We start from the raw sequence: 14,780 nt of genomic DNA on the forward strand, positions 1-14,780 counted from the left end.
ACAGTTGGGTTTTGACATCCCTGTTTCAGAGGGGAATACATGGACAGATCAGTACCTGACAAACCCCTTACAGAAGTGAAGATGGCCAAAGATTGAATGAGGAGGAATTAAGGGTTAGGTATGCAATTGAATAATCCATCTGCAATCAACATGCAAGCTGAGGTAAGGAACGAATGCCATTTAGTCGATACACTGGAGGAGAACCCCACTAGCAATGGGACATGACTGCAGTGAGAATTGCTACCTTCAAGGGGAAGAGAAGCCAACAAAATTGAAAACTTGAACTCCTTGCAGTGCATTGATGCTGAGTTTCAGGAGTGGAGCATTCAGCCGATCTTGCAAAAATTGCATTTCTTGGAAGTGACCAATATAAAGGGTGTGCAGTGGGTAGCGTACGTGTCTCTGAGCCAGAAGCTGTGGGTTTGAATCTCACTCCAGGACTTGATGTGCACTGCAGGTGCATTTGGAACGCAGATAGGTTGAGGATCAGTCGAGTGAGAGGTTGAGCGCTAACTTGTGAGTCCGTCCGATACGTCTCTGGCAGGAAGTGGGATCTGATCAGCCATGTCTGATGTCAATGGAATCCTCTCCAGCTCAAGCTCTGCTCACTGGTAACAGACTGGTGACCTACTCAGAGAAAAGCCAGCCACAGAAGCAGACATAAGCTTTCTCTGCCTCATGTGTCACCAGACCTCGGAAGACTATTTGAGCAAACTCTGTCGGGCACAGTTCTTTTGCACACTGGGAAACTCTTTATTTATGTGCCTTGCCTTTGACTTTGGGCAGTCGTGTTGAACTATTTAAGGTAAAGGAACATCACAGTCAACAGAACTTCTGCACTAACATATTTGCTGTAAGATTGCAATGGAATGTGATGAGGCAAAAGCCTGAATTGCTGTCTGAGATACATGTTCAATGAAATCGTTCTGAGCTGATGGCCATTACAGGGGAAATTGCCTGCAGTGTTGTAGATACATGTAACTCAGCAGAAGCTTTGAGTTATGCTGGTCTCCATTTCTCCCTCTCCATTGACCCTCATCGATCCCTCTCTCCACCCTCCTTTGTCCCATCGCTCTACCTCCCACTCGCCAAAGGCTCAGATTGGAAACTCGGTTCAATACAATAACAGACTGGATTGATACTTGAATCAAACTTACGATGCTGATCAGCAGAGCCGGCATAAAGAAGCTACAAGAAAAGAAATTCTTCGTCGAGAGCCAACACCTGCAATTAAAAGTTCAAAGGAGGTCAGAAAAGCAATGCCATTTGAAAGGCACCCGGCTCCTATAACGCTACATTCCATCACATAGAAACATAGAAACGTCGCAGATAGGAGTAGGAGGAGGCCATTCGGCCCTTCGAGCCTGCTCCGCCATTCATCAATATCATGGACCATCGTCCAACTCAAGAGCCTAATCCTGCTTTCTCTCCATAACCTTTGATCCCATTCACCCCAAGAGCTATATCTAGGCACCTCTTGAATACATTCAATGTTTTGGAGTCAACTACTTCCTGTGATAATCAATTCCAGACTCACCACACTTTGGGTGAAGAAGTGTCTCCTCATCTCTGCCCTAAATGGTCTACCCCAAATCCTCATACTGTGACCCCTGGTTCTGGACACATCCACCATCGGGAACATCCTCCCTGCATCTACCCTGTCCAGTCCAGTTAAAATTTTATAAGTCTCTATTAGATCCCCCCTCATTCGCTTGAACTCCAGCAAAAACAATCCCAACCTAGTCACTCTCTTCTCATACGTCAGACCCACCAGCCCCAGAATCAGCCTGGTAACCCTTCGCTGCACTCCTTCGAGAGCAAGAACACCCTTCCTCAGAAAAGGAGACCAAAACTGCTCACAATACACCAGGTGTGGCATCACCAAGGCCCTATATAACTGCAACAACACATCCCTGCTCCTGTACTGGAAACCTCTCGCAATAAAGGCCAACGTACCATTTGCCTGCTGTACCTGCATGCTTACCTTCAGCGACCGGGGCACAAGGACACCCAGATCCCACTGCACACTCCCCTCTCCCAATTTACAGCCATCAGATAGTAACTTGCCTTCCAAAGTGAATAACCTCACATTTACCCAAATTGCTACGGGTTAGTTAATTGACACACGCCCCCAGTCTTGATAAGGTTCATTTGAACAGCTCCCCTGGATCCCTGGGTTACAAAGACTTCTAAAATCCTTCCTCACCCATTCCAATTGAGCAATCTTCTTCATTGGCATGACAAGTCTGGATTCCCCACTCCAGATTATATTTTTACTTATTCTTTTATGGGACGTCATGTTGGTCTTTACTGTAAGGCATTTGAATACAGCAATAAAGAAGTCTTACTACAATTGCATGGGGGGGAGTCTTCGTGAGACCACTTGTGGACCACTGTGTGCTGGTTTGTTGGTGACATTTAAGAGAAGGATAGATTTGTATTGTAGGTGGTACAATGAATAGTCCGCTAACTTAGTACCTGTGAGGAGGTTCATGGAATGAGGGTGTCGCTGGCTAGGCAGCATTTATTGCCCATTCCTAATTGCCCAGAGGGCAGTTAAGAGCCAACCACATTGCTGTGGGTCTGGAGTCACATGTAGGCCAGACCAGGTAAGGATGGCAGTTTCCTTTGCTAAAGGACATCAGTGAACCAGATTGGTTTTTCCTGACAATTGACAATGGGTTCGTGGTCATTATTAGACCCTATTCCAGATATTTATTGAATTCAAATTCCAGAATCTGCCATGGCGGGATTCGAACCCGGGTCCCCAGAACATTATCTGGGTCTCTGGGTTAACAGTTCAGTGATAATACCACTCGGCAGTCGCCTCCCCATAATTGGGCCCATATTCTCTGAAAATGTACAAGATTTCGAAGGGACTACACAGGATATATACTGAAAATTTGCACTTGCGACTCTAAAACGTAGGGCTGGTCTCAGGATAAGGGACTGAACATGTAAAGCTGAAATTGCTTTGCTCAGAGGGTGGTGAATCTTTGGAAGCCTCTGCCCCAGAAGGCTGTAGATGCTCGATTATTGAATATATCTGAGGATGCAAGAGAACGAGTTCTGATCTCTGGAGGGATCATAGGGTTGAAAGTAGAGTTGAAACCCAAGATCAGACACAATCATACAGAACAGGGGGCAGGCCGTTGGCTCTCCAGCTGCTCCTGTTTCTTATTTTTGGGGGTTAGCATTTGTTGCCTGTCCCTAACTGTCTGTGAAGCTAATGACTTGGCAGGCTATTTCAGTTAAGAGTCAGCTATATAGCTGTGGATCTGGAAAGCAGATTTCCTTCCCAAAATTAGTGAACTAGTCGGATTTTTAGAACAACTTTCAAGAGTCTCATGGTTACTGTAAGCATTCAATTTCAGATTGAATTCATAACTCCAAAAACTGCCATGGTAAGGTTGAAACTGATGCTGTCAGGATATTGACTTGAACCTTTGGATTAGAGCCCAGCAACTAGCCAATTCCTCCACTGCGTTCTCCACTCTGCTATAACAGTTTGTCCTTCCAGTCTTGAACCTCAGACTCCAGGCTACACCCCATTGTAACTTGCCCCCAGTTTTCAAAACCTTCCTGAAAGTTAACCGTTTTAACACCACTTCATTCCAGTCCCCCATAGTTCCCTTAACTTCCCAGTGTATGTTTGCCATCTCTTTATAACAGTGTCTACAGAGGGTCTATGTGGTTATAATTGTCCAGTATCTTCCAACACAATGTGTGCATTCAAATATGAATTTGTACAAAACTTTGTGTGGTAATTCCTAATGCATGATGCACCTGATTAATTGTGTAGAATTTTTCCAATTAAATCTGAGAGTGAGTTATTAATGGAATTGAATTTAACTGGGCAAATAATAAAGCACAGGTAAGTATCATGAAACCTGCTGAATTGTTGTAAGACTCACTCTTATTCTCTATTAGCTTTCAGTTGAATATGATTACATACCATTTATGGCTACAGGAAACAGCTTACGAAACTGCTGACTGGTTTCAGAAAGGTTACAATTACGACAAAAAGTTCATCATCAAATTCTGAAGGCATCTATGGTTGAGGAAAATCACAAGCTCTCTTTCTGAGAACAAAAGCGTGTTTCATCTGAATTAGTCAGAAAGTTACACAACACCAGGTTATAGTCCAACAGGTTTATTTGAAATCACAAGCTTTCGGAGCGCTGCTCCTTCATCAAGTGACTTTGTCCATCCCAGTCCAACACTGACACCTCCACACCATCTGAGTTAGGCCCCAGAAGGTGCTAAAACTGGCCTCAGGACCCACTTCCCATGGCCAGGAGGGGTCAGTCATTGGGTCCCCACTCCTGTCTACAGCCTTGTGCGTCAGACTGGAGACTGAGTGTGGTATGTTACTCTTGTCTATTGTTCAGGATGTACTGGGACACAATGTCGGGAATCCCATACAAAGAATAGCCAATTGGGTCAAGCTGAGAGAAAATCACTGAATGTCCTAATGAACTGACGACTCCCCAACAGTGAGGAATCAATGCTTCCGGGAGGTAAGCAGCAGAATAATAGTCATGTTTAAACATGCTGTGGATGTAACAAGAGACGGATAATGCACCCTATCTCTCAAATCAAAGTAAATGGATTCACGTCTCAAGAAGAACTTAAAAACATAAACTCACGCTGATTCGGTGCCATAGCCTTCATGGTTTACGGCTGCTGAAATTGCAACCATCAAAGCTGGAAGCCCATAGCCAACCCAAAGCATGTATCGCTTGAGAGGAACCTTTGGGACAAAAACCACTTGCACCATCAGGTAAAGTTGGATTCCTTCCAGGAACATCCAGGCAAAGACTGCGAGAAAGGAGTAGTGGAGAACACCTGCGATAATTCCACACAATATCTAAACAGAAGAGACACGGTGTAAGTTCAGAGCTTCAGTGAATGGAACGCGGGTTAGAAGAGTTAGGAAGAACTTTTATTTGAGTAGCACAGGATGTCTGAATGCACTTTACAGCCAATGATGCACTTCTGTTGTATAACCCTTGTCATAATCCAGACCAGGTGGCAGCAAATCTGCCCACAGCAAGCTCCTATAAACAGAAATGTGCTAATGACTTAGACCTTAAAACTATGCTCTCTAGTTTTGGACTCCCTTATTCTAGGAAAAAGACCTTGACTATTTACTCTATCCATGTCCCTCATGATTTTATAAACCTCTGTAAGGTCATCCCTAAGCCTCCGATCCTCCAGGGAAAATAGCCCCAGCCTATTTGGCCTTTCCCCATAGTTCAAACCCTCCAACCCTGGCAGCATCCTTGTAAATCTTCTCTGAACCCTTTCAAGTTTCACAACATCTTTCTTATAGCAGGGAACCCAGAACTGAATGCAATATTCCAAAAGTGGTTTCACTAATATCCTGTACAGCTTGAACATGACCTACCTTATTCTTAGAACACAGTTAAAAGACAAACAATGAAAAGAGGACTTGGTATAACTTTAACACAATTGAAATACTTAATAAAATAATACATTGTTTAACCTCTAATCATCAACTGTTCCAATATAGCAGCATCCCATAAACACATCCTTGGCAAAGGCAAATTCAGCAAAACAGATATTCCTTACATGCTATCTCCCTTCCAGTCCAGGAGAAAACAATACTGAAGGAAACAATTTCACAGCAGAGAGAGAACTCAAGCTTGGTTGCTGCAGCAGAGAGAGAGCTGTATCTGTCAGCTTCAACAGCCAACTCCAAACCCCAAATGAAAGCAAAACCAAAACCCTGGGGCTGTGTGAGTCTGACTCCACCCATTCATGCTTCTTTTGTCTAATTTGAAAAAAAAACACTCAGGGAGCTGAAAGTTTACCCACTGCTTCTGAAAGCACTGCGGCAACATTCTCAGCAAGGGAAACAGAGCAGAACTAACCTTTCTTAAAGGCACGACGGTCTCATGAGACTGATTACAATTGTTTGATCCCTGCAGTCATGGGGAAACATATTGACACACTGCTGGATAAGCCTTCTCACCACTGCCCACTTTGTTGTAAGAGCCTGCTTTTTTTTTAATCACTCCCCACAATGTAGGTTTACTGTCACCATCCTCTTCTATGTGGGAATGGTTCCCTTTTCATGATTCCTAGAAAGTTCACTGAGTCATCATAGTATGAAGAGCAGGGTTAACAGCTCGGAGTGGGGTAATCACACCAGGGTATACTCAGATTAGCCATGATCTCACTGAATGGCGGAACAGACTCAATGGGCTGGTGGCCTAATTCTGTCCCTGTGTCTAGTGGGCTTATCTACTGAAGATAATAGTATGCCTTAACAATACATTCTAGCCTTACAATGATAAATGGTTCACTCGCTGGGGACTGAAAGCTTGTAATCACTCAGATCAATCTGTGATCAATCTTTGGAGATGATCAGTAGAACGATTTAACTTCCCAAGCTGGACAGCTAATGCGAAAAGAGTCATTATTTTGTTCATGCTTTTTGGACTGAATTTTAACATTATTGTCCTGCAGCTCCATTTACTTAATGGAAACAGGATCACAGGGGAAATAAGTTAAATAGACATAGAGTCATACAGCACGGAAACAGACCCTTCGGTCCAACTAGTCCATGCCGACCATAATCCCAAACTAAACTAGTCCTGCCTGCCTGCTCCTGGTCCATATCCCTCCAGACCTTTCCTATTCATGTACTTATCCAAATTGTCTTTTAAACATTGTAACTGTACCCAAATCCATCACTTCCTCTGGAAGTTCATTCCACCCAAGAACCACTCTCTGTGTAAAAAAGTTGCCCCTCATGTCCTTCTTAAACCTTTCTCCTCTCAACTTAAAAATATGGCCCCTTGTCTTGAAATCCCCATCCTAGGGAAAAGACACCTGCCATTCACCTTATTTATGCCCCTCATGATTTCATAAACATCTTTAAGGTCACCCCTCAACTTCTGACACTCCAGGGAAAGAAGTCCCAGCCTCTCTTTATAACTCAAACCGTCCATACCTGGCAACATCCCAACTCTATTCTGAACCCCCTCCAGCTTAAAAATATCCTTCCTATAACAGGGTGACCAGAACTGCACACAATATTCCAGAAGAGGCCTCACGAAAGTCCAGTACAACCTCAACATGTCTTCCCAACTCCTATACTCAGAGTTACTGAGTCCACGTTAACTGCCCTGTCTGAAATCGTTCAAAATCTGAACATTTCAATGAACTAAGAAGTTTGTTAATCACCTCTACCACATGATCCCAAATTCCTCTTCAAGGGTATTGTGCAATATTAATGGGTGAAAAACTGGTACTCAAAAGGATTTGAGTTAATAAATAGCTAACATTTGGAGGCCTGGGAAGTAATAAATTTTTCAAAAAGGTGGTCATAAAAATTATTGAGTTTAATAGTTAGCCTCAAGTGCAGGGGAGCAGACAGGTTTACGTGTGGTTCTGCTTGAGTTGTAACCTGGGCAACCTTTAGACATCCTTTCAAGTCTCAGTAAGCAATACGTAATTATCCCAGTGAGTAAAAATGCTGCAGGGGTCCCTGAACTTCTGTGTAAAGGCTCAGAGGACATAAACAAGAAGGTGATGGGTAAGCCATTCTAAATCATGAGTTAGGCCTATGTGAAACCACAGCCCACTGATGCTGACCCTGGCCTGGATTCTTGGCCCAACACACGGCCTTCTTCCAAAGCTTGGGAAGGGTTCTCCTGGAATTCCGGACCCCAGTTGTTGTGCCGCAAGATGGACTGTAGGTTGCAACACTTTAGAAAAGAGAGCTTTCCAAAGGGATTTATCAGACCAGTGCCTTATCCGGCTGGATTGAACCTTCAGACAACCGCAGTTGGTACCAGGTTACAGAAGCATGCAGTGCCAACATATCATAAGAGCCTGGAATAGGGTGAACAGCCAAGGTCTTTTCCCCAGGGTAGGGGGAATCCAAAGCTAAAGGGCATAGGTTTAAGGTGAGAGGAGAAAGATTTAAAAGGGACCTAAGGGGCATCATTTTCACACATAGGGTGGTGTGTGTATGGAATGAGCTGCCAGAGGAAGTGGTGGAGGCTGGTACAATTACAACACTTAAAAGGCATCTGGATGTGGACATGAATAGGAAGGGTTTAGAGGGATATGGGCCAAATGCTGGCAAATGGGACTGGATGAGTTTAGGATATCTAGTCAGCATGGACAAGTTGGACTGAAGGGTGTGTTTCCGTGCTGTACAGCTCTATGACTCTATGACTAAATGGATGGATAGATAGCTGTTGGCGAGCCCTACTCTGTCTGGGAGTACAGGTTCTACACTGGGAGGGAAGAATAACAATGATAAGGAGAAGTTTCCATTTTATGCAGGTTGTAATTGATTGCATGATAGCAATCAGGAACAAGTTACATAAGCAAGATAGACATTGTGAGTCAGATTGTCAGGACACCTTGGATAACAGAACTGTCCTCTCTTTGAAATCTTTAGATATTTGACCTTTTCCCTTTCCCTTTCCCTTTCCTTCATCAGATTGGTTGGAGATTAGTACTTTAACCCTTTCAGCACCATTACCTTCTCCAATAAGCACTACCAGAGAAATCAGTTGCATGGAAAGGTGGGAAAATCTGCATTAGTTTTTAAGACAGCAAAGGTTATGGGGAGGTTTATTATGAAGGCTTTCAGAATAAGCACAAAGCAGCTGTTTCCAATCCCATAACAAAAGTTGCCAAATTAAGACCATTTTGTCAGAAGCCAGGGAGAGATGAAGGGGAGTATAAAGTTTTCGCTCAGCGAAGAATTATGGTCATGTTGCTTCGGAGTCTGGTGAAAGCAGGCAAATGGATAAATAATTGGGGAAGATTAAAACTGCAGGATTATGGAGAAAGAGGTGGGGGTCATGGGACTCAGTGGGTCAATCTTCAGAGGGCTGAATGATATCTACACGTAGAGTATGCCATGGTGGGATAGAGGATCTTTTCCATCAAATACCTGATTGAAGAGTGTGGCTGGAAGGAACATGAGCAAACAGTTTATTGTGGCACCTTCCTTCAGTGCGGTGTCACAAATGGAACAATCATTAGGATTCCTTACCCGATTTCTGGTTTGGGAGATTCCAGCGAGGAAGACAAAATCAGCGATGAACAGACTCACGCACAGGTGAATGTGGATGGTGCGCCTAGTGTCATTGACCAATTGGCAAGTGGCAAATGTGACAATCGTCAGTAACAGACACACTAGGGAGATGCTTAATCCAATGTAAGTGATAACATTAAGCGCCAACACGTCTGGGAGATCCTGTGAACAGAAGAGGGGGAGATTAATGAGTGAGACCATTTCCCTGAGCCCTGTTGGGAGTATTTGTGAGGATTGAAATCCTGAAGAAATACAGTGAGTTGTTTGTAGGAGAGAACAGCAACAGCTTGAAGTGTTTCAATGGGGCAGTGCTGTTACACTGTGGCCAACACATCATTTTACCCAGCAATCATTTTACTCTCTTCATTGCTCAGTCCTTTGAGTTTAGGAGTTGGGAAGTCATGTTGATGTTGTACAAGACATTGTTGAGCCCTATTCTGGAATACTGTGTTCGGTTTTGGTCGCCCCCAGTCAGTGGAAGGATATTATTAAGCTGGAGAGGGTTCAGAAGAGATTTACCAGGATGTTGCTGGGTATGGAAGGTTTGGGTTATAAAGAAAGGCTGGATTGGCTGGGACTTTTTTCACTGGAGCGGAGGAGGTTGAGAGGCAACCTTATCGAAGTTTATAAAATAATGAGGGGTATAGATAGAGATTTATAAAGTAACGAGGAGTATAGGAATAGATAAATAATGGTAGATGTCTTTTCCCTTTGATGTAGGATTTCAAAACTAGGGAATGCATTTTTAAGGTGAGAGGAGAAAGATTTAAAAAAGACATGAGGGGCAAATGTTTTACACAGAGGGTTGTTTGTGTGTGGAATGAACTTCCGTGGATGTGGGTACAATTACAACATTTAAAAGACATTTGGATAAGTACATGAGTAGGAAAGGTTTGGAGGGATAGGGGCCAGGAGCAGGCAGGTGGGACTAGTTTAGTTTAGGATTATGTTCTGCATGGACTGGTTAGACTGAAGAGTCTGTTTCCATGCTGGATGGCTCTATAACTCTATCTGCTGTTCTCACTACACTGCAGTAACATGGCTTCATGTCCATTTGAATTTAGCATGCACATTCCTGGCGTGACAATGAATTAAAATCTCAGGGATGATGTCTGGTACCATTTCTTCGTGGAAGTGGCAGGTAGTAATGTCACACCAAACAAAAAATGCTGTGCCACTTGGGGGGTGGATCAATTGGAAATTTTAAAAACTGCAGTGGATAGCTTTTTGTTGGGTTAAGCAAGGTGGGGAAATGAAGTCAAGTTGCAGATCGGTCTTAGTCTCAGAGCGGGGTCCTCGCTAAACAGACTCAGGACAAGCCAGGCTCCCTGTGTAGCCAACCTCCAATATTGGAGCCTTAGAACAAAGGCCTTAGGTTACTTGTGGAGAGACACACAAACAATGTGATAAATTACTGAGTGTGTCCTCTTTGTCTTTCAAATGCCACAAACAGGTGCAGAAACTAATCAAGAAGGTTAATGGAATGTTGGCCTTTCTATCCAGAGGATTGGAGATGCAGAAGGTATGTTGCAACTATACAAAACCCTGGTTAGATCCCACTTACAGTACTGTGAACACATCTGGGCACCACACTTTAGGGACCACAGACTGTCCATGGAGGGAGTACAGTGCAGATTTATAAGAATGATACCTGGACTTCAGGGGTTAAGTTTTGAGGAGAGATTATACAAATGCGGCCTGTTTTCTCTAGATTTTAGAATGTTAAGGAGTGATCTGTTAAAAACAGGGAAAAACAGGGCAGGTAAAGGTAAACCGTTTCCATTGATTGAAGATTCTACAATAGTCTGAGAATTAGGACCAGGCCGTTTGGGGGAGATGTTACGAAGTATTCGACACACAAAGAGTGGTAGAGGTTTGGAACTGTCTACCACAAAAGGCAATGGATGCTGGATCAGTTGTTCATTTTAAGTTTGAGATGGGTACATTTTTGTGAAGCAAATGTATTAAGGAATATGGGCCAAAGACAGGCATATTGAGGTAGGCCTTAGATCGGCCATGATTTCATTGAAAGGTAGAACAGGCTCGAGGGGCTGAATGGCCTATTGCTGTTCCACTGACTAAATGGCCAAGTAAATACCTCAAACCCAGCAAACAATGGGGCTACAGCTTGACTTTAGAGATTTGACCTTGCTAAATAAGTAAATCAAATGGCCTCCAGGGTGAACTGTGCAGACGTGGAGAGAGATGAATATTATGGGATTTTGTCTTGACATTGTGGGAAATAAGGAACTGTTCCAGTTGTACTTTAGTTCAGAGTAAGTAGCTGAAGTAAAATTTACAATCGGGTACATTGTAATCAGTCAGCATTTTAATGGGTAGTAACACCCTGATATGTAACTGTATATATAAGTGTGAATTTTCACCATCATTGAAAGTTTAATGGAGTGTATTCTGCTGAAACTGTCTTAAGGGCAAATATTTATGACAGATTTCGACCAGCCTGGCTCCACAATCTCATTGAACTTGAATATAATTCATGAACTCAAACGTCCTATAATTCTGTGACCTATAATTGAGGTCTCGCTCAAAGCAATTTTACCACAACTTCCTAATCTTGATATTATCTGCTTTGTAATTGACATGTTCATTTTCAAAGCTGAGCAGCCAATTCTCCCGAGCATCCTGGCTGATATCGATCTCTGTTTCAGATTTTCTGTTCTTTATGACACTGCACTTGTGCTAGTCAAATTAGTTTCCGTTTTTCCTACATTACAGCACTTAACTGGCTGGAAAGCAGGCTGGAACCTCCTGGGGACAGTAGCTTAATGGTAATTTTATTAGACTAATTGTACAAGGTATAATGTATAGTGCCCTGGAGATCAGCAGTTTGGAGAATTTGAATGCAATTAATAAGTCTGGAACAAAAGGTTAGACCTGTTCGTAAGGAGCAGCTTGTCATGAAATCCTATCTGCTTCACCGAATTTCTCCAGCTGCTGAAATCTGCCATCCCTACCCCGTCTGGCCTACATGTGACTCCACACCCATAGCAATGTGGTTGACTCTTCATTCAAACCACTCAGTTGTAGTTGGCACTGCCACCTTCTCAAGGGCAATAAATGCCTGGCCAGTTATGCTCGTATTACAAGAACAAATGGAATATCCTGTGGTCGTGCCAGGTGCTATGTAAAGGCACAGCTTTTAGTTTAATTCTCCGAGAATGCTGTCAGCTGTTGGCACTGCCCATTCAATGGGCTTCATCTCCTTTGGTCTTTTATCTTTCCCTCTTGCCTTGCCACAGCCCCACGACTGCTCAGTCTCCCTTGGCCGCCTGCTCCATGACCCAGGCTGCCTACCGTGCCACTTTCACAGCCCGTGATTTCAACGGAGGGAATGAACCTGACCAGCAGTACCTTCAATGCCATCAGGATGGCGAAGCTGGAGAGGTGAAACGCCCGACACACTGTATGGGTTTTATTTGAGGATACCAGCTTGCAGCCATTGGGAGACCAGGGTGTTCCAGTCAGAGATCGATTCCAGTAGACGCATCTTATGATTGACTTGTTTACATTGGCCTGTAAAAAAGACAAGGGAATCTTTCAGGAAGCACATTCCACTCTCAGCACCCCTTTGCTCCTCGCAATTAGATACTTGCCATGTTTTTATTATAGCCTACATGCTGTATTTTAACAGGTCGCTGTCTTTGTTGTTCTCTCTTGTCGCCCTCCACCCCTACTTTAAAAAGTTTTTAAATACCTGCATTTAACTGAGAACTCCCCGTTGCCAGGTGATTGTGTAAATGGCCAGGCTCTGTTAAAAACAACGGGGTTGTTGGCACAATGACGCCCATTATTCATGGTTGGTCACAATTTATATTTCAGTCATGCACAGGACGTTGGTGTCGCTGGCTGGGTCCAGCATTTATTGCCTGTCCCTAGTTGCCCCTTGAGAAGGTGGTGGTGAGCTGCCTTCTTGGGTCATTGCAGTCCACATGCTATGGTTACACACACAGTGCTGACGAAAGGGAGATCCAGAATTTTGACCCAGCAGCAGTGAAGGAACAGCGATATATTTCTGAGTCAGGACGGTGAGTGGCTCGGAGGGGAACTAGCAGGGGGTGGTGTTCCCATGTATCGGCTGTCCTTGTCCTTCGAAATGGAAGTGGTCATGGGTTTGGATAGTGCAGTCTGAGGATTATTGGCTAGTTTGTGCAGTGCATCTCGGAGGTAGTACACACTGCTGTGTTGCCTAAATCATAGAATCCCGACAGTGTGGAAGCAGGTCGTTCAGCCCATCGAGTCTACATCAACACTCTAAAGAGCATCCCTACCCAGACACACCCCCCTACCTTACCCCTGTAATCCTGCATTTCCCATGGCTAACCCACCTAACCTGCACATCCCTGGACACTATGGGGCAGTTTAGCACGGCCAATCCACCCTAACCTGCACATCTTTGGACTGTGGGAGGAAACTGGAGCACCTGGAGGAAACCCATGCAGGCATCGGGGAGAATGTGCAAACTCCATAGTCACCCAAGTGTGGGATCAAACCCGGGTCCCTGGTGCTGTGAGGCAGCAGTGCTAACCACTGAATCATCGTTCAGATTCCCCAGAAGATTGACAATTAAAATTTGTCCTCCTGATTCTGAGAAAACCAGCTTCCAAAGGTCCACATGGCATGTGTCTAGGGCTACAGTTTTGCACCATGATGCCATTAACCCTGCCCACCATTTCCCTCAGGTTAGTAAGAGTGGCAGATTACAATCCAACATGCACCTAAGGTGTTGTAAGAAAGTTTTAAATTAGCCAGTACAATGTAAGGCATCATATGTATTAGAGAACTTTATCCATCGGATAAAGACTTCTCCTGCACTCAACAGTGTGGAATGTCAGATATGTGTGTGTGTAGGGGAAATCCTGTATTTCATAATGATTTAGTGTCCTGACATCTGTTCAGGCTTTGAAACACCCTTCAAGTTTCTATCAGGTAGAGAACCAATGACTCAACATAACAATGGCCAGTCTTTGAGATGCTCAGGAAGTTAAAATAAAAGAAAATCTGCTATCAAATCTCCATCAAAGAAAATCCCCCTCTTAAAGGCTCATCCAATCAAACATAACTATTCATACTCACATTGGAAAAACATTTAATTGAATCAAAAATCTTAAATCTTGCGGAAATAAACACACGGGTAAAGAAAAATCATTTTAACGAAAAGATAAGCTGATTGAAAGCTCACAAAATTGTCAAACAAACATGGTTAGTCACCCTTTCCATAACAACTGAAACATTCTCCAGTCAGATGAGAATCTATCAGAAGTTCTTGGGGATCAGGTAAACATTCATAGTGAGATTCTGCCTCAGCAATTGGGCCAAATGAGCAGGCTGAACACATAGTAACTTATCAGTTTTGCCTAATGGCCTCAAGCTTCGAGTAGAAAAGAGGTTCAGCTTACAATCAGGGATATTAAAGTCGAATTATTCAAATTAAATCATTGGATTTTTTAATTGTATAATTCAACTTCTCCCTATCCAGTAGCCTTCACTCTGCCCCTGTCCCAAATCATGGATTGAGGTAAAGTGCAAAGCAGGAGGTGGTGCTTACCCCATTGGCTATTTGAGATGCCTGAAATCAATTGCCTTTGGGACACGGTATGGTCCAGGGTCACTAGTGGCCATTCCACAGTGAGCAGGCCCACTTTGCTGCTTTCTATAGGTTTCCTGTATAACC

The 14,780-nt window shown here is 43.7% G+C and overlaps 1 protein-coding gene across 1 annotated transcript in view; it reads right to left on the reverse strand.

The window, feature by feature from the left end:
* LOC109914475 (adhesion G protein-coupled receptor E3-like) overlaps window positions 1–14,780 on the reverse strand; it is a 41,291-nt gene that overhangs the window by 11,898 nt on the left and 14,613 nt on the right. The window contains exons 7-10 of the mRNA XM_020514070.2: window positions 12,461–12,622; window positions 9,047–9,250; window positions 4,650–4,870; window positions 1,158–1,224 (exon numbers count right to left, since the gene is read on the reverse strand). Of these exons, the coding sequence (XP_020369659.2) occupies window positions 1,158–1,224; window positions 4,650–4,870; window positions 9,047–9,250; window positions 12,461–12,622 (654 nt within the window). The remainder of the gene's footprint in view (window positions 1–1,157; window positions 1,225–4,649; window positions 4,871–9,046; window positions 9,251–12,460; window positions 12,623–14,780) is intronic.

Source organism: Rhincodon typus, chromosome 38, assembly GCF_021869965.1.
Source record: "Rhincodon typus isolate 14 chromosome 38, sRhiTyp1.1, whole genome shotgun sequence".
Taxonomy (NCBI): domain Eukaryota; kingdom Metazoa; phylum Chordata; class Chondrichthyes; order Orectolobiformes; family Rhincodontidae; genus Rhincodon; species Rhincodon typus.